Source organism: Danio rerio, chromosome 18 (assembly GCF_052040795.2).
Source record: "Danio rerio strain M-AB ecotype USA chromosome 18, GRCz13ab, whole genome shotgun sequence".
Lineage (NCBI taxonomy): Eukaryota > Metazoa > Chordata > Actinopteri > Cypriniformes > Danionidae > Danio > Danio rerio.
Window position 1 is genome coordinate 52,492,447 of NC_141038.1, and position 22,554 is coordinate 52,515,000.

Genomic DNA, 22,554 nt, shown 5'->3' on the forward strand with positions numbered 1-22,554 from the left:
GATTTAGCCTAGTATCTTTTATGGACAAAATGCTTGCATAAACACCAAAAGAAGGGAATAGAAATTTTGATAAATATATTTAACATTGACTATGAAGAAATACTGCATCTTTCAATGCAAAATATAAAAATAATAAAATTAAAAATTAAAATAATAAAATGTAATAATAAATAATAATAATAAAATAATAAATAAAAAATAAGAATAACAACGGCAAAAACAATGATAATAAATCAACAACAACAAATGTAATAATAATAATAACAACAATAATAATAATACTAACAATAATACTAACAATAATAATAATAATAACAACAATAATAACAGAAATAATAACAACAACAATAATAATAATAATAATAATAATAATAATAATAGTAATAATAGTAATAATAATAGGTGTATTTTTAAGCCACTATAAGCCACTTCTACTGTAAAACACATCTGTTGACTCACCTGGGCGGCTGCCAGTGTAATGAGTATGTTTTTCTAGCATCTGTATTGGCAGATCTGGAGAGGTCAGGGGTCACAGTGGTGAATGACAGAGCAGCAGGAGCAGAAGTGTGTGTTTCAGTCCATGAGCTCAGTGCTTCTGTGACGTTCACATGTTCACAGCGATGGCCGTGGAAGCCTGGACGACACTGGCAGACGTTCAGAAGACCACACACTGCTCTGTTATGGCATCGCGGGTGACATCTCGCTAGTGAGAAAACAGAAGAATTGCATGATGAAAATCCTGTCGGTGGAATTATTATAAAGCGATGCACATTCATGTCGTCAATTATTCCCTATTACTTACCACAAGAGCGCCCTCTAGTGTCCAGCATGAACGAAACACATATTACTGTACATTACAAGTATGCTCACAACACTCCTTGTTTTGTATATATATATATATAAACAGAAAACATAAAAAATACAGAAAATAAATATCAACAGATTGTTATTGTGACATTGTTATCATGATAAATACCAGAACATCTTGTGATATAGTACATGTCGTCCATCCCTAGGTTTTCAGTGAGCTGCACCGGCCCTTTAAAGGCACACAGGTCAATGGGTTAGTTATTAGATGGTAAATCTAGCTACATGCGGATTAGGAAGATGTGGATTATGATGAGAAAGCTGAAGGACTGGATTAATGGTGATATAGGCTGTGAAATAAGCCAGCGCTGCTTTAACATGGCATTCAGAGCTCTGGCCTATTTACAGCAGAGGAATAATAGAATGGTCAGGCATCCAGATGGACAGACATAAAACACTTGAACATAATAAACTCCTGAACATACTCTATAATCCACAGAAGACTAATAAATGCATTTAGTAAAGTTAAGACAAGCGTAAATAAGCTTGAATAAAAACACACTGAACAATGAACAATGAGTACAGCAGAAATAAATGAAGAACAGATTTTAATCTCCAACCTGAACATGTGACATCAATCAATCAATCAATCAATCAATCAATCAATCAATCAATCAATCAATGAACTGGTTGGTTGGTTGGTTGGTTGGTTGATTTGCAGATAGATGGGAGAGGTTGGATGGATGGATGGATGCACGGATGGAGGGATGGAGGAAAGCTTGATTGGTTGGTTAGACGGTTATTTGGTTGGTTGCTTGCTTGATTGGTTGGTTGGTTGGTTGGTTGATTAATGAACGGGATGGTTAGTTGGTTGATTTACAGGTTGGTTGACCGGTTGGTTGGTTGGTTGGTTGGTTGGTTGGTTGGTTGGTCGATTTACTGTTTGATTGGTGGGTTGACTGGTTGGTTGGTTGGTCGATTTACTAGTTGGTTGGTTGCTTGATTGCTTTATTGGTTGGATGGTTGGTTGGTTGGTGGTTTGGTTGGTTGGTTGCATGCTTGATTGGTTGCATGCTTGATTGGATGGATGGTTAGTTGGTTGGTTGCTTGATTGGTTAGTGGGTTGGTTGGTTGGTTGGCTGGATGGTTAGTTGGTTGATTTACAGGTTGGTTGACCAGTTGGTTGGTCGATTTACTGATTGGTTGGTGGGTTGACTGGTTGGTTGGTCGATTTACTAGTTGGTTGGTTGCTTGATTGGTTGATTGATTGGTTCAATGGTTGGTTTATTTAAAGCTTGTTTGGCTTGTTTGGCTTGATTGATTGATTGATGGATTGATTGATTGATTGATTGATTGATTGATTGATTGATTGATTGATTGATTGATTGACAGATTGATTGACAGATTGATTGATTGATTGATCAGATTGATTGATTGGACACAGCTAGCTTCACACATGTTTCTCTGTCTATGAACAGAAATGCATACAACCATATGAAATGGACTAGTAGTAAAACAAGAGATAAAGATACTTACGTTTTGTGCACTGTTTTGTCTTGGGATTGACAAGCCATGAATGACAACACCTGCTGCCACAAACGTTGGGCCTAAAGGAAGACAAACACAAATAAATAACAATAAAAACAAACAGCTTCCATTATTGGATGGTTTGTAAGGATAAGACAGTATTTGACTGAGAAACAACTATTTGAATCTATATATTGAGAAAATCACATTAAAAGCTGGCTAAATGAAGTGCTAATGAAAAATAGGGTTTCATGAAACATAATCTGTACTTTAATTTCAGTAGCGATATTGAATATTATGCAAATGTTTAGATAATGTATGTACAGTACAGTTCGTAAAGGACTATTTGAAAGACCCGTTGAAGCTTTATTTATCAATCAAGTGACAATAATCAATAATTTGATTTGTAAATATTTTTTTTTTATTTTATGTATAACACTCTACACTCTTTAAATCATTCTGTATAAATTTACAATTTGTATTTTTTTTTTATTCTGTGCAAAAATTGCAAAAAAGTCCACAGATTCTGTCTGGCCCCGGCTATGAGACTGGTTTTGTCATCACAAATATAAGCCTAAAGCTCATCATATGCCACAATGCACACGTCTGCTATACTCCACAACAAACTAGCATCCGAAAACTGCACTTTTATCATGGCTCCATGCCAAATCAATGTGTCCGGCACGATCAGAACTGAACCACTCCTGAAAGCACATCTTTACAAGACTTACAATCCGTGGCCAGGGCCCCTTAAGATGCATTGGGCAGAGTGAATAGCCTTGGGTTTAAGCTGACCCTTCACCCCGTGTTGCATTCAGCCTGGACAAATAGCGGCGATGAATAAAAATGAATGGGGGTGCGAGTATGTTATAGACGCCCCCCTCATCGGGCCTCTCTGTGCCCATGCACATGAGAAATATTGTTTTTCCCACAGCGGCGTTGACTGGGTAAACTGGATTAAGAGTCTTCTTCAGACTCCTGCGCCACATCTGTTTATCTACTGGCTTTTGGGAGAAAAGGCAATTAGTGGATGAACACAAGAGCCAACAGGGTATATGCAGAAGGACTTTTAGTTTTCAGCAACCCATTGCAAGCACATCCAGTGAACTGCATGACATTACAAAATTTAGGCAAGGCAAGTTTCTTTATATAGCACATTTCAAACACAGTGGCAATTCAAAGTGCTTTACATAAACAAGAATAAAAGAGACAAGTGTAAGAAAATAAAAACAAATAATAACAATTATACAAATAAGAATAAAAATAGATAAAACAGATAAAAATGTGTTAAAATAGGTTATAAGATGATGAAACAGAAAAGAAAAACATAATAGTGCGAGCTGTCGGACGCAGCACAGTGCTCATTCAGTAAAGGCACAGCTAAACAGATGTGTTTTCAGTCTTGTTTTGAACACGCCTAATGTTGGAGCACGTCTGATCATTTCTGGAAGCTGATTCCAGCAGCGGGGGGCATAGTGGCTGAAAGCTGATTCTCCCTGCTTTGACTGAACTCTTGGAATTTCTAGTTTATATGATCCTAAAGATCTGAGTGATTTGTACTCAGTGAGCATATCTGTAATGTATTGAGGTCCTAGGCCATTTAGTGATTTATAGACCAGTAATAATACTTTAAACTCTATTCTGAATGTAACTGGGAGCCAGTGTAGAGACCTGAGAACAGGAGTGATGTGCTCTGATTTCTTGCTGCTAGTCAGAATCCTGTCCGTAGCGTTCTGGATGAGTTGTTATTGGGAAGGCCTGTGAGGAGGCTGTTACAATAATCCACCCTGCTGCTGATAAAAGCCTGAACAAGTTTCTCTAAGTCTTCACTGGAAACAAAGCATCTGATTCCTGCGATGTTTTTGAGATGATAGTGTAACCCCGCCGGTCCTACACCACCCAACCCGCTCCAATGTGGGATCTAACCGGCGACCTTCTGCATGGGAGCCGGTTGCTCTACCAAGAAGACTAAAGACCATGGCCTCTAACGTCTGTAGCTAGAGCACCTTTAGAGGTCAGCGGAGAGACGTTTACCTGCACAGCACTTCACTAGCTGGCTACACTTACCCAAGTAAACCTTACTCCCATCCGGGTCATGGCACCAATGTAACCCCACCGGTTCTACACCACCCAACCCGCTCTGAGCTGGTATCGAACCGGCGACCTTCCGCATGGGAGTCGGTTGCTCTAACAAGAAGGCTGAAGACCATGGCCTCTAGCATCTGTCGCTAGAGCACCTTTAGAGGTCAGCGGAGTGAGGTTTACCTGCACAGCACACACTAGCTGGCCTAAGTTACAATAGTATGCTGATTTACTTACTGCTTTGACATGACTAGTGAAACTTTTAAGGTCTGTTTCTTTAAAAAAAATTAACAATCTTCAGTGCCTGATTGCTATACAATATAAAGTGGGTCTCAGACTATGCAGGAAGACTTGCATTAAATGACATTGCTCTGCATCGTGTCTTTAAAACAGGAACATTTATTTTGCCAAAGTATTTTCAATGGAGTTGCAGTAATCGCCTGCTGCTCCTGACGGTGCTTGCATTTAAATGGCTTTTCATCTCATTTTACGCTTGAACAACTAAATGAATGCTTCAGTCTATTTAGCTGATTATATTTTAATCACATTACAACATTGACGCTGTAAAAGGAACTGACTGAAATTGAAAATAGTCACATTAACTTTTCACCGGAAGTTGATCAGTAGGGGGAAAAACACTAGCTGTGCATATACCCTATCCTGAACGCCACAGACAGTGTGTATAAAACTGACCCTTCTGGAAAGTCCAGGGGGATTTGCTGATTAGTTACAGCATGTGCATGTATTGTATGGCTTCTGCTGGACACTGTTGGATCCCATCGGATGAAGTGGCTGATATCTGAGCAGCAGTTGAACTGTTTGAGACAGAGCCGATGCAGAAATCAGAAGGAACTGTAACCTTCTAAGAGGTCTCATGGATAATTTAGCACACACAGATTGAAGGATTTAGCTGGAATCCCTAAATAAATCAATACAGTTGAAGTCAAAATCATTAGCCCTCCTGAATTATTCGCCCCCCTGTATATTTTCCCCCAAATTTCTGTTTACCATTTCTAAACCTAATACACTCTTTAAAAAAAGGTTTCTTGAGGTTCTATATAGAACCTTGGGGTTCTATAGTTGGCCAGTAGAACCTTTTACTCAAAAAATGGTTCCATTTAGAACCCTTTGAGTTCAAAGAACCTTTTTGATTAAAATGGTTCTATAATTTTTTAATCATAACATAATTATGTAGTAAAGATTATACAATAATTATAAGCTATAACACAGAGAGACAAAGCTTTTTGAGTCAAAACCTAATAAAATGAATGTTATGGTCAAAAACTTAATCAGTGTACAGTATGATGGGATTTTTTTCATGCAGGTTCGAACATTAGCATATAACTTATAGGCTTAGTTTATATATACTAAATGTTTAACATTTTTGACAAATTATTTTGTGAAATAAATAAAATAACCAATTTATTTAGACTGTGCAGTAACATTTTGTTATGGTTTAATGATTTATTTTAAACTAATAATCATAAAAAAAGCCCTCTGGTGACGCCATTGACAAGGACATCGTCATGGACTGGTGTTGAAGACCCTCAAGTGTGACGGTTAATTTTTCGAAAGGAGAAGTCCACTATTTCAGCTTCATCATTCAGGTATGTTAGTACATTAAAAAAATTTATTAATTATTATAATAATTTATATAATAATGTATATATATATATATATATATATATATATATATATATATATATATATATATATATATATATATATATATATATATATATATATATATATATATATATATATATATATATATATATATATATATATATATATATATATTATATATATATATATATATATATATATATATATATAATATATATATATATATATACATACATACATACATACATATATATATATATATATATATATATATATATATATATATATATATATATATATATATATATATATACAAGCTTACAAATGTTTATTAAAAAGTAAAATCATTACAATTATATTGTTGAATGTCATTAAGCTGTTAATTATGCTTACTAATTAAATAATAAAATGTAAAATGTTTAGAGGTAGATCTTATACAAAGTACGCAGAGGTGCAATTTGAAATATTATTTAAATTTGAAATATTATTGTTTAAATTTAAACAATTTGAATTTTCTGCATTGGTTTCATTTTTTATTCAATAATAAATAACATTAATTCAATAATAAATAAAGAACCCTCAAATAGTTCTAAATAGAACCATGTAACTTGAATTCAAAGAACAATTTGGGGTTCTATTTAATGAACCCTTAAAATGGTTCTATTTAGAACCTTTTTGGGGTTCCATATATGAAGCGCTTGATAGAACCATTTTTGGTTCTATATAGAACCGTTTCTTTTAAGAGTGTAGTTTTAATAACTCATCTATAATAACTCTTTTATCTTTGCCATGATGACAGTAAATAATATTAGACTAGATATTGTTCAAGATACTAGTGTTCAGCTTAAAGTGACATTTAAAGGCTTAACCATGTTAATTAGGTTAACTTGGTAAGCTATTGTATAACAGCAATTTTCATTTTTAATCTTATATGTCCGTTTAGTTGTGCTTAAAAATAATAATACAAAAATAATTGCAATAGTACTTGCAAATTCATAATAGTCCATTTTTACATGACTTTTCTTTAAAACAGGGACAATATAACTGAAAATAACATGCATATTTGTGTTTGTCTATGCATCTGTCAAGGGATTGTTCACACAGAATTGAAAATATTCATTTAGTCATCAGGGGTCGCCACAGCGGAATGAACCGCCAACTTATCCAGCATATGTTTTAAACAGCGCATGCCCATCCAGCTGCAACCCAATACTGGGAAACACCCATACACATTATTTACACTCATACACTATGGACAATTTAGCCTACCCAATTCTCCTATAACGCATGTGTTTACACCTGGAGGAAGTCCACGCGAACACACCGTGATCCAAACTCCACACAGAAATGCCAACTGGCCAGCCAAAGCTTGAACCAGCAACTTTCTTACTGTGAGGCGATTGTTCCACCCAATTTGATGATGTGTCCATCTAATTACACTGGTTTCAACAAATCATGCAACGACTATATTATCATATTAATTATAAATGTCAATAACTGTATTTATAATAACAATTTTTATATTTTTCTTTTAAAACAATGCCAATATAAGGGGCAAAATACGCATATAACATCTGTTTATGCATCTGTCAAGAAATTGTTTACTCAGAATTGAAAATAAACCCCAATTTAGTATTTATTTCACTGTATTTTTAACTGTAAAATTCTGGCTACCATTTCTTAATGTTATCAATTTGTATTTTAAGTATACTATTATGTTAGCACAACTCATATTTATACCTGAAATATACCTGTATACTTTAAATAAAAAAAAAATCCCCATAATCAAAAGTTTCAACATTCAATATCGCAAAAATCTACAGCATTTCACCCCAGAGCTGACTCTCTCCTATATAAATTATGTACAATTATGTGAAAAAAGGGTATTTAAATGATAATATCTTCAAAGTACACTTAGAAACAAGTACATATGAATCAAAATATTGAACAAAAGTATAGATCAAACATACTTTTCTGTCATTACAAGTCAAGTATAATTACTGTAAGTGTGATTTTAATGCCTACATAGGCTCTGAGTTGGGGTCTTTGAGCCATACTGACATATAATTACATACAGTTGAAGTGAGACTTATTAGCCCACCTGTTTAGTTTTTCCCCTAATTTCTGTTCAACGGAGAGAAGATTTTCTTCAACACATTTCTAATCATAATGGTTTGTTCTGTAGACTATCGAGAATATATATTGCTTAAAGGGGCTAATAATTTTGTCCTTAAAATGGTGTTTAAAAAATTAAAAACTGCTTTAATTCTAGCCGAAATTAAACAAATAAGACTTTTTCCAGAAGAAAAAACATTATCAGACATACTGTGAAAATTTCCTGAATCTGTTCAACATCAGTTGGGAAATATAAAAAAAAAAAGGAAAAAAATTCAAAGGGGGGCGAATAATTCTGACTTTAACTGTACATGTAGTAAATAAGAAAAAAAATTATTTTCACTGAATTATAAGCCCTCCTGTATATTTTTTCCCTAATTTTTGGTTAACGTAGAGTAGATTTTTCTTCAACACATTTTTTAAACATAATAGTCTTAATAACTCATCTCTAATAACTGATTTATTTTCTCTTTGCCATGATGACAGCACATAATATTAGAGTAGATATTCTTCAAGACACTTCTATTCAGCTTAAAGTGACATTTAAAGCCTTCACCAGGTTAATTAGGTTAACTAGGCAGGTTAGGGTAATCAGGCAAGATATTGTATAATGATGGTTTGTTCTGTAGACGAACAAAAATATATATATGAAGGGGCTAATAATTTTGTCCTTAAAATGATGTTTAAAAAATTAAAAACTGCTTTTATTCTAGTCGAAATAAAACAAATAAGACTTTCTCCAGAAGAAAAAACATTATCAGACATACTGTGAACATTTCCTGAATCTGTTCAACATAATTTGGCAAATATTTTAAAAAGAAAAATAAAAAAAATATACTGTATATTATACTGTACTTCAAGTGTACTTTTCATAATCCCCTTGAATAGACCTGTTCTTTATAGGTTTTTTTTAACCTTGTGATCACACAAGTCGACCACTACAACTAAAGCTTGTTGGCATTTGTGATTATTTTTCCTTGAAAGCTCCTTATTTAATTGTTTTTGCATGCAAATGTGATACCCATGCACTCTTTTTCTCTTTTGCATTATACAGTATGTAAAACAAATCCATATTGGTTAAAGAAAAACATGGCGTGAGTAAATGAGTGCATTTCTGAGCGAACAGTCCCTTTAAAGTGAAGCTACGCTGGGATGTCTCATAACACTGAGACCTTTTACCGCCCGTCTGTGGGTCTGGTCTCTAAATAAAGGCCTTGACCCTTCACTCGGGCCCCTATTAGACCCAAATAGGGAAGTTTCTGCACTGAGAGAATGGAAAGTTGCCATCGGCTCTGGGTTTTAATGTGGATTTGACACCTAAACGATACATTCTGAAGGAGATGTGAGTGATGTTTACAGAGCTGAGAGGATCCCATTAGAGCCAGACCTGACACTGATCGAAATAATCGCGATATACTTTGATGCAATATATCAAAAACAAAGCATAGATACCATAGATATCATGCCAGGCCTAGTTGTACACAATATTAGGACACGTTCATGTGAAATAAAGAGAAGGAGAGTGTTCAGTAATGCTAACAGGCCGAATGCAGGTTCAACAGTTCAGGCCAAACACAGAAAACGGCTTCATTTCAGAGCGCATCAACAGAGCCTTTCACACCTCCGAAACCTCTAAGGGAGACAAAAACACAATTATATCCTCCTTCACGGAGGTGCCAAGCAAAAAAAGTGGGAGCTTTGTGATAATCCAGCCGTTAACCCACATATTTGACCTCGAGGAGCACGCTTGAGCTTTTATTGAGGCTTCTCTGTTATACGAGGGGCTGGAAAAAAGAGCCGGGGCCAAGAGGAAAACTATAAACATCCTTTTCTTTTCGCAATATACGAAAGTAAATCACATTTCTGATATGTAAAAGTTCATTTACAATGGTTGTTTTATGGCTTCTAGAGGCAGTAATGTGTTGGAGGTGCAGAGGTTTGCTGCTTTGGACGATGTAAAGCGTTATACACTGCCTTGTTTCTTTGCATTCTGCTCACAAAGGGAAAATGGTTTGGATGTAGGGTGTGAGAATGAAATACATGTGGGTGCAAAAGCAGCTGGCAGTGAACAGATGTGTTATTCTCTGCGTTATATGCTAAAGCCAGTATACACTGTAAAAAAATGATTGCTGCCTTCATATTTTTTTTTGAATCAAATGAACTTTTCTATTCATCAATCAAACTGACTACAAATATTAAGTTAACCCTTAAAGACCTAGAGGTATTTTGTGGGCACCTAATGGGTCTATATTATTATTATTATTATTATTATTATTATTATTATTATTATTATTATTATTATTATTATTATTATTATTATTATTATTATTATTATTATTATTATTATTATTATTATTATTATTATTATTATTATTATTATTATTATTATTATTTTAAAGCAGTTTTATTGTTATTTTAGCAGTCAGCCTCAAGTGTCATATATTATTTTAGACAGGAGAACCTGAAGCTTCAATCTGTATCATTTAAAGGTCCAGTCTAAAATATTTTTTGGTCCAAAAACATATGAACAGACAGAAAATATTACAGAATTTTAAGAAAAACGGTTTTTAAAAAAGTGACATTTTCTAGTTATTACAAACAAAACCTCATGAAGTTTTTTTGTCTTTAGAAACACATGCTATGATGTTTTATGCTTCCAAAATAAATTTTGTCTACATCCACCTTTCCCTGAGCAAGTTATAGCAATTTATTTCAATGTTATTCCAAGGCGTTTTTCAATGGGGGGGGGATGCATTTATTTACAGACAATGTATTTGCCCCAAAGTTCTGGGAATGAACTAAACAGAAAGATTGTTACAAAATAACAGAACACTGAAGCAAATTTGACTTTTTCCAAGTAAAATATTTTCAGTTACCACAAACAACACTGCTTACACTGAACAAATAAAAAATAGGCAAATAAGAAATAATGCATCAAAGTCGAAATAAACATGGTGCAAATCCTCAGTAAAAATAGATATAAATATTTACTATACTATAAATAGTTACAAAACTAAACTAGATTCAATATGGATCATCCTTAGGTTTTGTGTGCCAGCATGGATATGGTGTTGACCCTGCTGCTTCCCAACTTGCATTGCAGACAAACAGCCGCACCACCATTTGCGTCCTTTGAAAACAGCAAGGCCAGCACTCTGTCTTTGCTGTGTCACTGTTTTGTCATGTTTTTGTGCTGTTGTGCATGCAAAAGTACTTAGTATGAGAATTATTTCACTCAAAACTTTATTTTTTTTTTGCGTTTCATTTAGCCGTGCGCAAATGTACAGCCTATTTCTCATTTGGGGTTGTTTAAATAGCTGATTCGTAGTCCACAAAGCGAAACATATGCTTATTGGTTGAGAGAGAGCGAGTTTAAACAATCTGGGCATGGAGGAGGGATAATGCATCAATGCATCACGTCTGGTTCGTCTGGAGACACAAGCCACGAGCGTTCCTTTGTCAAATCAGCGTTGTCAAAATTTGATGACGTAACCACACTAATTCCGAAGCCTCAGAAGGTGAATGTAATGTATTACAGCGATGAAAAGCTGAGACTCCCTTCTTCATGCCAATCTTTAAATTGTACGGATCGGTTCAGCGGATCAAAAGTTATTAAAGATTTAAGAACAATACTTATTTTTAGCTGCGAACGGCTGTTCTTTAAGGGTTAAACTATAATTATAACTTTAAAATGTTTGTTGAAACTTGATTAACGTATTAAAATAAGTTAAAGCAACATAAGCATACTTGTTGTCTTGACTATTTGTCATTAATTTATTTTACAGTTAAACAATTAAAGTTATTAGCCCTCCTGTGAATTTTTTTTACATTTTTGCTTAACACTGTGGCCTCACAGCAAGAAGGTTGCTGGTTCGAGTCTCAGCTGGGTCAGTTGGCATTTCTATGTGGAGTTTGCATGTTCTCCCCGTGTTGGGGTGCTCCGCTTTCCCTCACAGTATGTCTTAGTTTTTATTTCTCTTTAGTTCGATTATGACCTGAATCAGATTAAATTAAACAAACATCGCTGTTTACATGGTCGACTCTTAATCAGAGAATTGTCTTAATCGTATTAAAATTGGATTATTGGTGTCCATGTAATTATCCTAACATAATTAACTTTTTTTTTTTTACCTATTTAAACCTTTCAATTGCACTTTATATTATGCCCCTTTATACAAGATGTAAAATGAGTCTCTGATGTCTCTACAGTAGTAGGTGACACAGGCTAAAGTAGGCCTTTGGTAACCTATGAATTTGCCCGCCATCCCATCTGAAAAGAGAGGGAAAATGATGGGGAGGTGGTTGGGGTGAATGCCTTAGACCACAGGTGTCAAACTCAGTTCCAAAAGGGCCGCAGCTCTGCACAGTTTAGTTCCAACCCTAATTAAACACACCTGATCAAACTAATTGATCCCTTCAGGCTTGTTTGAAACCTACAGGTAAGTGTGTTGGAGCAGGGTTGGAACTAAACTGTGCAGGGCTTTGGCCCTCCAGGAATTGAGTTTGGCACCCCTGCCTTAGACCAGTGGTTCTCAACTGGTTTGGCCATGGGACACACATTTTTACATGGTCATCAACCCATGGCCTAAATTTTTAGGAACTATAATAAAATTTTAGGAATTATAATTAATTTTTATGTATTTGTTAACATCCACAAGTAAGGACAAATAAATCATAAGAAAATCACCAAGACTTACAAATAAACAACATTTCATTATTTTCATTTAACAAAATGTCTTAAAATATTGAAATATTACAAAGTAAAAACGACAAATGTTTGGTTCTTAAAAGTGCTCTTGTGAGAGCACATCACTACATATGGCACACTGAGGTTTGAAGCCTTTTTTTTATATGTAAATCCATACTTTACATATTCGGGGTCATACTTGCGCTTCGACATATTTGTTGCTATAATTAAACGAAATTTCACATGTCAAACGTATAGTTGTCGCTCGTGCATTTCAAAATAAAAGTCTTATATAAGCAAAATAAGTTAAAAATTAAACATTTATTGTTTTTTTTGACATCACACTCCACGACCCACTGAAAATGTTCCCACCATTTGAGAAACACTGCCTTAGTAATCGTCATTTTGAATTTAAAATAACCTTTTTGCTTCTTTGTTTTATTACTGAGCTACAATAAAAGCCAATTATGATATAGTTAAATACTGTAATGACTTAAAATGTAAATAGAGTCACTTGACAGATGCACAAGACATCTACGAGCAAATCAAAGTCAGCTTGACTATTCTATTCAGCACAGGACTTGTATAATAAATGGGATTGTTTATGTTTTCCTGTAATACGTTCAATATTAAATGTTTAAAATGATACTGCATTAGTCAAAATTATTTAGAGCAACGCTTTCTAGCTATTTTTAAATAGTAATAAATAAATTAGAAAACTACCCATGGCAAAATTAATAAATACGGTTTAGTACAGGACTCGAAATCACCCTTTTTACTTGGTAGAACCAGTGCTCCAAACCTAAAAATTAATGTGCATTACTGCAAATCGTATATTAAGGGATTTATTGTATTTGAAAACAACATCGATCAGGACTAACAAAAACCAGAAACAACTATCTAACTAATTCTGTAATGACTTGATATTTGCGTAATAAATAAAATATTAATGATGATAATGACGATGACAATAACACTAACAGTGAGTTACAATTCTCATTATCATGATGGACACTAGTGGGCGGGGCTTTTGCTCTGATGACACGTACAAAGGGGGAATGTCAATCAAAGTGTTTGACTGTCTGAATTTAAAAAAAAAAAAACACAATTAATGAATTTTTACCACTAGAAGCTGCTTATATTCACAACACAGTGTTTAAACTCCTTATAAAATTGATTTTTTTGCATAATAGGCTCATTTTAAACACTCCCATATCCCCCCAATGCCCCAGAACTGACATGTTTCCACAGTCAATGTCCTCGGTTGACCTGCAGCACAATGAAGTGTGACAGAGGTGGGATTGTTACAGACGAGCAGCGGCGCATCCTTGATGAACTCTTACAAAGGTTCAGTGGCATTCTGGCCGCCTCCAAATGAATGTGAAAAGAAGGGTAAGTAATTTCCTGCTCTGTTACGGCTTACAATGACCAGTCACTAAGTCTCAAACTTTCAGGATAATCGGGAATTCCTCTCATTGCTTGAAGGATCAACACTTCCGGTGTAAGTCTAGAGAAACATCTGACCGAGTGCTGACTGTGAACAAAGACAGAGCAGTGTTTTCATGTCATTCTGCTCGGATAAAGAGCTGACGTAAAGTGCATGTAAAACGGAGAGCAGCTGTGAAGATGGAAGTGCAACACTTTTGATGCCAGGTCAAGATGAGCATGTTAGTGTGGTGAAATAGACAATTCTTTTACAAGCAGTTGAACATGCGGTCAAAGACGAATAAAAGGTTCTCACGCATCAACACAACCGGCTAAAGAAACTTATAAAGCTTTATGATCTCTTGACTAAATAGTGAGTACATATCATTTTGGGTGAACTAGCCCTTTAGGTAAGTTGTTTATATCACTATAGTTGTTGTATTATAAAATTACAACAACAGGTTATTTAAACTGATGAACTGATCAAATAAACACTTTAGTATTGGTTTTTACTACAGTAAACTGTGGTGCATTTTAGTAGGGTGACTAAATAGTGCGTACACTTACAGTTTTGGGTGAACTGTCCCTTTAAGTATGTTATTTATATTGTTATAGTTGTTTTATTACCACAAAAGATTAATTTAATTAATTATTGATTTTTACAACCCAAGCTCATTCTGGAAACGCAGCCCTGCGGATGTTTCTGGAGACCGCGATTTACGTGGCTGGAGGTACGTATGGCCGTGTTTTGTTTTTTTTATCGAGCGAACGTTGCGGGGCGGTGTGACGCCGCTCCACTCCTCCTCTTCGCGCTCGCCAACTCACCAGTTTGTCCGCTTAGCTCGGCAGAGCGGAGGCCCGAAGGAGGAGCCGGCAACGGCGACGACCGGGATCGAGTCCGGGGAAGAGCGGTTCCAGAAATCAGGTAAGATGAAAAACAGAATCCAAAAAAATAAAAGCGAACGAGTTCGTGACGGGGCGAGATCCGAAAACGCGGTCAAAAACTGGACGAGGGCTTTTGCTTTTTTTTCTGGACGGCTTTTGCAAATCGTCGCTTGGGTTTAGGGAAGGAGGAGGAAGGCGGCTAGGTTGGCCGATCATTCAGTCGTTCAGCCAGTCAGTCGGATGGACGGCCGCTCTACAGCGGCCTCCGGCGGCTTTTCATGAGAGAACAGCGCAGACGCGAACTGCGCACGTTCCCGAGAGGCGTCCGAGCAGCCTCTCGCGGATTCGCGAAAACAAAAACTGCTCGATTACGTACCTCCCGGGACGTATTTCGCAGCCTCCAGAAAAGTCCGCGGGGCTACGTTTCCACAATGAGCCCGGGTTAGATTTTTACTACAGTAAAAAAAAACTGTGGTGATTTTAGTATTTAGGGTGACTAAATAATGACTACATTTTTGGGTGAACCTCCTTTGTTTATATCGCTATAGTTTAATAGAATAATGCAACTAAATAAAACTTTAGTATTGGTTACATACATAGTGAGTCAATTTTCATTTTTGGGTTAACTATCCCTTTAAGTAAGTAAATAAGTTTATATCACGCTAGTTGTTATTATCACAAAAGTTTAACTGTGAACAGTAAATACAGTGTAATACAGTAAACTGTGGTGCATTTCAGTTTGGGTGACTAAATAGTGAGTCAAGTTTTGGGTGAATTATCTTTTTAAGTAAGTAAATAAGTTTATATCACGCTAGTTGTTATTATCACAAAAGTTTAACTGTAAACAGTAAATACAGTGTAATACAGTAAACTGTGGTGCATTTCAGTTTGGGTGACTAAATAGTGAGTCAAGTTTTGGGTGAATTATCTCTTTAAGTAAGTAAGTAAGTTGCTTACATATGGTTGTTGTATTACCACAAAATTACTTCAACAGATTAATTAAACAACTGACCTTGCAAATTAATTCAATAAACACTTTAGTATTGTTTTTTTTTCTACAGTAAACTGTGGTGCATATTAGTGGTGTGTCTAAATAGAGTACATTTTTATTATCCATAAAGTTGTATAAAACTTATTGTATTAAGTAATTTGTTTATATCTATTTGCTGTATTACCACAGCAGATTTTGTCAAGTTCTTTACTATGTGGCTCAAACCATTATATATATATATATATATATATATATATATATATATAAACCTTAAAAAACACTTTAGCTTTGATTTTTATTGCAGTAAAGTGTGGTACAGTTTAGTATTTACTATAATAAATATTATTATTTACATTATTTGTATTTTGTACAAGAGACCAAATACTCCTGAAGACATAAAAGACACCCTGCTAAATGTGTATTCTACTGTGGTTTTTGTAGCAGCAAACTGATTGCATTAAGCAATTTGTTTATATCACTATATTTGTTGCATTACCAAAGTAGAAGTACTTTACTACACAGTTCAAAAACATTACAGTGGCTATTTACCATAATAATTGTTACATTATTAGTATTTTTTAAATGACTTCCAAGATGACTTCATAAAATAAACTTAGCCTATTAAATTGACTTTGCTCAGATTCCTGTATCAGCAAACAGACATTTTCAGTAAAGTGTGGTGCATTTTAGTTTTCTAGTATAATTTATGGACATATTGTATTCAGTAATTTGTTTATATCGCTATATTTGTTGTATTACCAAAGCAGAAGTACTTTACTGCATGGTTCGAAATAGTTGTCTATATAACAATTATTACATTATTAGTAGTTTTTTACTTGAGGAAGTTCCTAGATGACTTCAAAAACAAACCTTTACCTTTTAAAATCGATGATGAACTGTAATAAACACTTTAGTGTTGGTTTTCAAAAACATTATAGCAGCTATTTACTATAATATTAATGACATTATTAGTATTTTTTACATGAGGGATTCAAAGATGACTTCATAAAACAAACTTACCCTTTTAAATTGATGTGTAGTAACTATAATGAACTGATAAACTGTAATAAACACTTTAATATTTGTTTTTATTACAGTACATTTTAGTTATCAAGTATATTGCATTAAATAATTAGCTTATATCACTATATTTGTTGTATTACCAAAGCAGAAGTACTTTACTGCATGGTTCGAAATAGTTGTCTATTTAACAATTACATTATTAGTAGTTTTTTACTTGAGGAACTTCCTAGATTACTTCAAAAACAAACTTTTACCCTTTAGAATCAATAATGAACTGTAATAAACACTTTAGTGTTGGTTTTTACTACAGTAAAGTGTGGTAAATTTTATTTATCTAGCATATTGCATTAAGCATTTGTTTATATCACTATATTTGTTGTACTACCAAAGAAGAAGTACTTTACTGCATGGTTCAAAAACATTACAGTAGCTATTTACTACAATATTATTCACATTATTAGTATTTTTTAACTTGAGGGATTCAAAGATGACTTCATAAAACAAACTTACCCTTTTAAAATAATGTGCAGTAACTATAATGAACTGATAAACTGTAATAAACACTTTACTGTTGGTTTTTACTACAGTTTATTTTAGTTATCAAGTATATTGAATGAAATAATTAGATTATGGTACTATATTTGTTGTATCACCAAAGCAGAAGTACTTTACTGCATGGTTCGAAATAGTTGTCTATTTAACAATTACAACATTATTAGTAGTTTTTTTACTTGAGAAACTTCCTAGATGACTTCAAAAACAAACTTTTACCTTTTAAAATCAATAATGAACTGTAATAAACACTTTTGTTTATATCACTATATTTGTTGTACTACCAAAGCAGAAGTACTTTACTGCATGGTTCAAAAACATTACAGTAGCTATTTACTACAATATTAATCACATTATTAGTATTTTTTTACATGAGGGATTCAAAGATGACTTCATAAAATAAACTTACCCTTCTAAAATGATGTGTAGTAACTATAATGAACTGATAAACTGTAATAAACACTTTAATATTGGTTTTTACTACAGTACATTTTAGTTATCAAGTATATTGCATTAAATAATTACCTTATGTCACTATATTTGTTGTATTACCAAAGCAGAAATACTTTACTGCATGGTTCGATATAGTAGTCTATTTAACAATTACAACATTATTAGTAGTTTTTTACTTGAGGAACTTCCTAGATGACTTCAAAAACAAACTTTTACCCTTTAAAATCAACAATGAACTGTAATAAACACTTTAGTGTTGGTTTTTACAACAGTAAAGTGTGGTAAATTTTATTTATCTAGCATATTGCATTAAGCATTTGTTTATATCACTATATTTGTTGTACTACCAAAGAAGTACTTTACTGCATGGCTCAAAAACATTACAGCAGCTATTTCCTACAATATTAAACACATTTTTAGTATTTTTATATGAGGGATTCAAAGATGACTTCATAAAAAAACTTACCCTTTTAAATTGATGTGCAGTAACTATAATGAACTGATAAACTGTAATAAACACTTTAATATTGTTTTTACTACACTACATTTTAGTTATCAAGTATATTGCTTTAAATAATTAGCTTATATCACCATATTATTGTATTACCAAAGCAGAAATACTTTACTACATGGTTCAAAACATTACAGTAGCTATTTACTATAATATTAATCACATTATTAACAGTTTTTTACATGAGGGATTCAAAGATGACTTCATAAAACAAACTTACCCTTTTAAATTGATGTGCAGTAACTATAATGAACTGATAAACTGTAATGAACACTTTAATATTGGTTTTTATTACAGTAGATTTTAGTTATCAAGTATATTGCATTAAATAATTAGCTTATATCACCATATTATTGTATTACCAAAGCAGAAGTACTTTACTGCATGGTTCAAAACATTACAGTAGCTATTTACTATAATGTTAATGACATTATTAGTAGTTTTTTCTACATAAAGGGCTTCCGACATGACTTCATAAAACAAACTTACCCTTTTAAATCGATGTGTATTCTGCTGTGGTTTCTGTATCTGTGTGTTTTGCTCCTGTTTTGTGGAGGATGAATAGGTTGATGACTGATCTGGAGAGACTTATGACTGACGGATGAGGAGCTCGACATCGCCAGGGTAAGAAAAGTTATAAACAAACTCCCAGACACGCAGAATGACAGCCTCCACAGTCCTGACATCGTTATTCCCGAGCTCGTGACGAGTCTGACGCGTTTAGCACGGTCTTTATTATGACTGAGTGAGTTTTTTTATGATTGAGTGAGTGAGTTTTGCGGTGAAACGATCCTCTCTGCTCTCTACACACACTCACATCAATGAAAGAGACGCGTGGAGAACTTTCAGCCAATCAGAGCGCGCCCTGTGCCGTCTACAAAAGACAGCCAATCAGAGGTCAGATCGGAGCGGTGCGTGAGGAGCGTGGCGCATAGATAAACATTAGAAACCAAACATCTTAAGATGATGGAGAGCTTCTCGTGTTCTTGTGGCATTTTAACGGAGAGATAATACAGCAGCGGGGATTAACTATGTATAATCGTTGCATATTTCAAGAAGATAACGATTTTAAAAGACTTTTATCTCTATTTGACAATTGGGAGAGTTTTATTACAACTAAACTGCTGCAGAAAACGCTTGTGTGCATGGTTTAGCTATGCATATTGTGTTAACCTATATTAAAACTCAACCTTGAGATGACATTGTGTAATATTGTAAGTATGAACCATTTTGTTTGCATGTTTAGCTTGAACCAATAATAAAAAGCGTTGTTCAGCTATTTAAGAAAGTCATTTTTTATGTATTTCTTATTTAATAAATACAAATAATGTATTAGATATGATATATATGACAGATCGTGCATGTTAGGAATATATAGCTAAGTAAAAAATTAAGGGAGCACTTTAAAATTCTCAGTGTTTTTAAGGAAAATGTTAGTATTTATTTTATTCTATAATATTTCTTATAATTTAATCAACTTTGCGAATAAAAATAGTAAATGGTTATTAGTATTAATAAAGAAAGGCTGGCAGCACGGTGGCGCAGTGGCATTTGGCATTTCTGTGTGGAGTTTGCATGTTCTCTCCGGGTGCTCTGGTTTCCCCTACAGTCCAAACACATGTGCTATAGGGGAATTGGGTAGGCTAAATTGTCCAGAGTGTATGTGTGTGAATGAGTGTGTATGGATGTTTCCCAGTGGTGGGTTGCAGCCGGAAGGGCATCTGCTGCATGCAACATGTGCTGGATGGGTTGGCGGTTCATTCCGCTGTGGTGACCACTGGTTAATAAATGGACTAATCCGAAAATAAAATTGAATGAATGAATAAAGAAAGGTTCTAAATGATAACATATTAGTAAATTGTGACATTAGTTTACAAAATCCAACAGAAATGGTTATTCAAATGCAAACCTAATATTGCCTTGTGCATAAACAAGCAAATAAATAAACAAATAAAATCAGATAAGTTCAATATTAGGTGGAATAACCCTGATTTCACAATCATTCATTTCCCTTCAGCTTAGTTCCATTATTTATCAGAGGTCGCCACAGCGGAATGAACCACCAACTATTCCAGCATATATTTTACACAGCGGATGCCCTTCCAGCTGCAACCCAGTACTGGGAAATACCCATACACTTGCATTAAAAAACACACTCATACAATACGGCCAATTTAGTTAATAAGTTCCCCTATAGTGCATGTGTTGGGACTTTGGGGGAAACCAGAGCACCCGAAGGAAACCCATTCGAACGCAAAGAGAACATGCAAACTCCACAGAGAAACACCAACTGGCCAAGCCGGGACTCGAACCAGCGACCTTCTTGCTGTGAGGCCACAGTGCTAAGCACTGAGCCACCGTGCCGCCCTGATTTCACCATCATAACAAATGAAAACATTTAAAATCTGACCAAATGTCCTTTTCTGGGAGCAAACATGCTCTAAATGACAACATTTTTATTTGAAAATTGCATGAAATGTTATTAAGTCTCACAATAAAATAGACACGTTACTCAAACCCATAAATAATCTTCCTTTTTTTCTTTTTAATAAAAGTTTTTTGGGCAGTAAACATTTTAAATAATTCAGTTTTACATCTAAAAAGTTAACAACAACGAGTAGCCTTCACAAACGAGTAAGCTTGAACATCCAATTACAGTTTAACAAACTATTATTTTCCATGTTCACATTAAAAGATCAGAATATCAGTTAATTGTTAAACAGAGCAGAATGATTTAAAGTCAGTCAATCTATTTAAATACCACAGCACTAAACAAATCTACCACTCATACTCACTGAAGTTGTGTGTTGTCGTTTTCCCTCCAAAATGATGTCACTTTCTGAGTATGATGTCATTGGGGCCTTTATATTTTTAAAGGTATATTACAAGCAATTAACAGGAAGGTGCAAAGTTTGACACACAAGTTGTATATTTTCATTTACTTTTAGAAGAGAATGCACTTAGAAAACAGCACGTAGAAAAACGATAACATTCAAAGTGGGAGATCATTTTAAATGCTAATCTGATATTCATTGATTTATAACGTCAAAAGCAGAGGAAGCACAGCAATTTTTCCTTCAAAATGATGTCACTTTCTGTGTATGATGTCATTGGGGCCTTTATTATTTAATGTTATATTACAAGTAAATAACATGAAAGTCCCAAACAGGAGTTGATATTCATTTCATCTTTAGAAGAGCACGCATGCAAAAAAAAACAACACACAGAAAATGATAACGCTCTTATTGTGAGATCGTTTTAAATGCTTATCAGATTTCCATCTCTAAACATCATTGACTTGTTATGTCAAAGGTAGATAAAGCACAGTGATTTTCCCTCCAAAATGATGTCACTTTCTGAGCATGATGTCATTGAGGCCTTTATTATTCCATAGTATATTATAATCAACTTACAGGAAAGTGAAAAACTCGAAATCAGTTGTGATGTTTTCCTCTTTCTCTCCATTGTCTTTTCTTAAAGTTTTTTGTCTTGTTTCTTGTCCAAATATCTAAAAATTCCTAAATCAAGAAGCATTTTCTAGACAACCCAAAATTATTGTCTTCATTTCAGAGTCAAAATTAAGTGAGTTTTTCCTTAAAATAAACAAACTAGTCTTCTAGTGGGGTAAGTAAAATAAGCTTTTGTCAAAGCGAAGACAAGACCATTTTAGCCTATTGACAGATTATTTAGCTTGTTTTAAGGTAGAAAAAAACTGAAAACAAGACAATAATCGTTTTGCTTGTCTAGAAAATGCTTCCTGATTATTGAATCTTTAGATATTTGGACTAGAAACAAGACAAAAACTCTCTTATTACATTGTAGAAGAGTATGCATAGAAAACAGCATGTAGAAAATTGATAACATTCATAC

General features: G+C 34.1%; 1 protein-coding gene across 6 annotated transcripts in view; it reads right to left on the bottom strand.

Moving 5' to 3' along the window:
- The window catches only part of ltbp4 (latent transforming growth factor beta binding protein 4), a 121,975-nt gene extending 102,490 nt beyond the window's left edge, over positions 1-19,485 (bottom strand). For all 6 annotated transcript variants that reach the window (XM_087293410.1, XM_087293409.1, XM_087293412.1 and 3 more), the window contains exons 1-3: positions 19,174-19,485; positions 2,344-2,414; positions 460-703 (exon numbers count right to left, since the gene is read on the bottom strand). In XM_087293410.1, coding sequence (XP_087149536.1) covers positions 460-703; positions 2,344-2,414; positions 19,174-19,370 — 512 coding nt within the window. In that variant the 5' untranslated portion in view covers positions 19,371-19,485. The remainder of the gene's footprint in view (positions 1-459; positions 704-2,343; positions 2,415-19,173) is intronic.
- Positions 19,486-22,554: the final 3,069 nt, after the last annotated feature.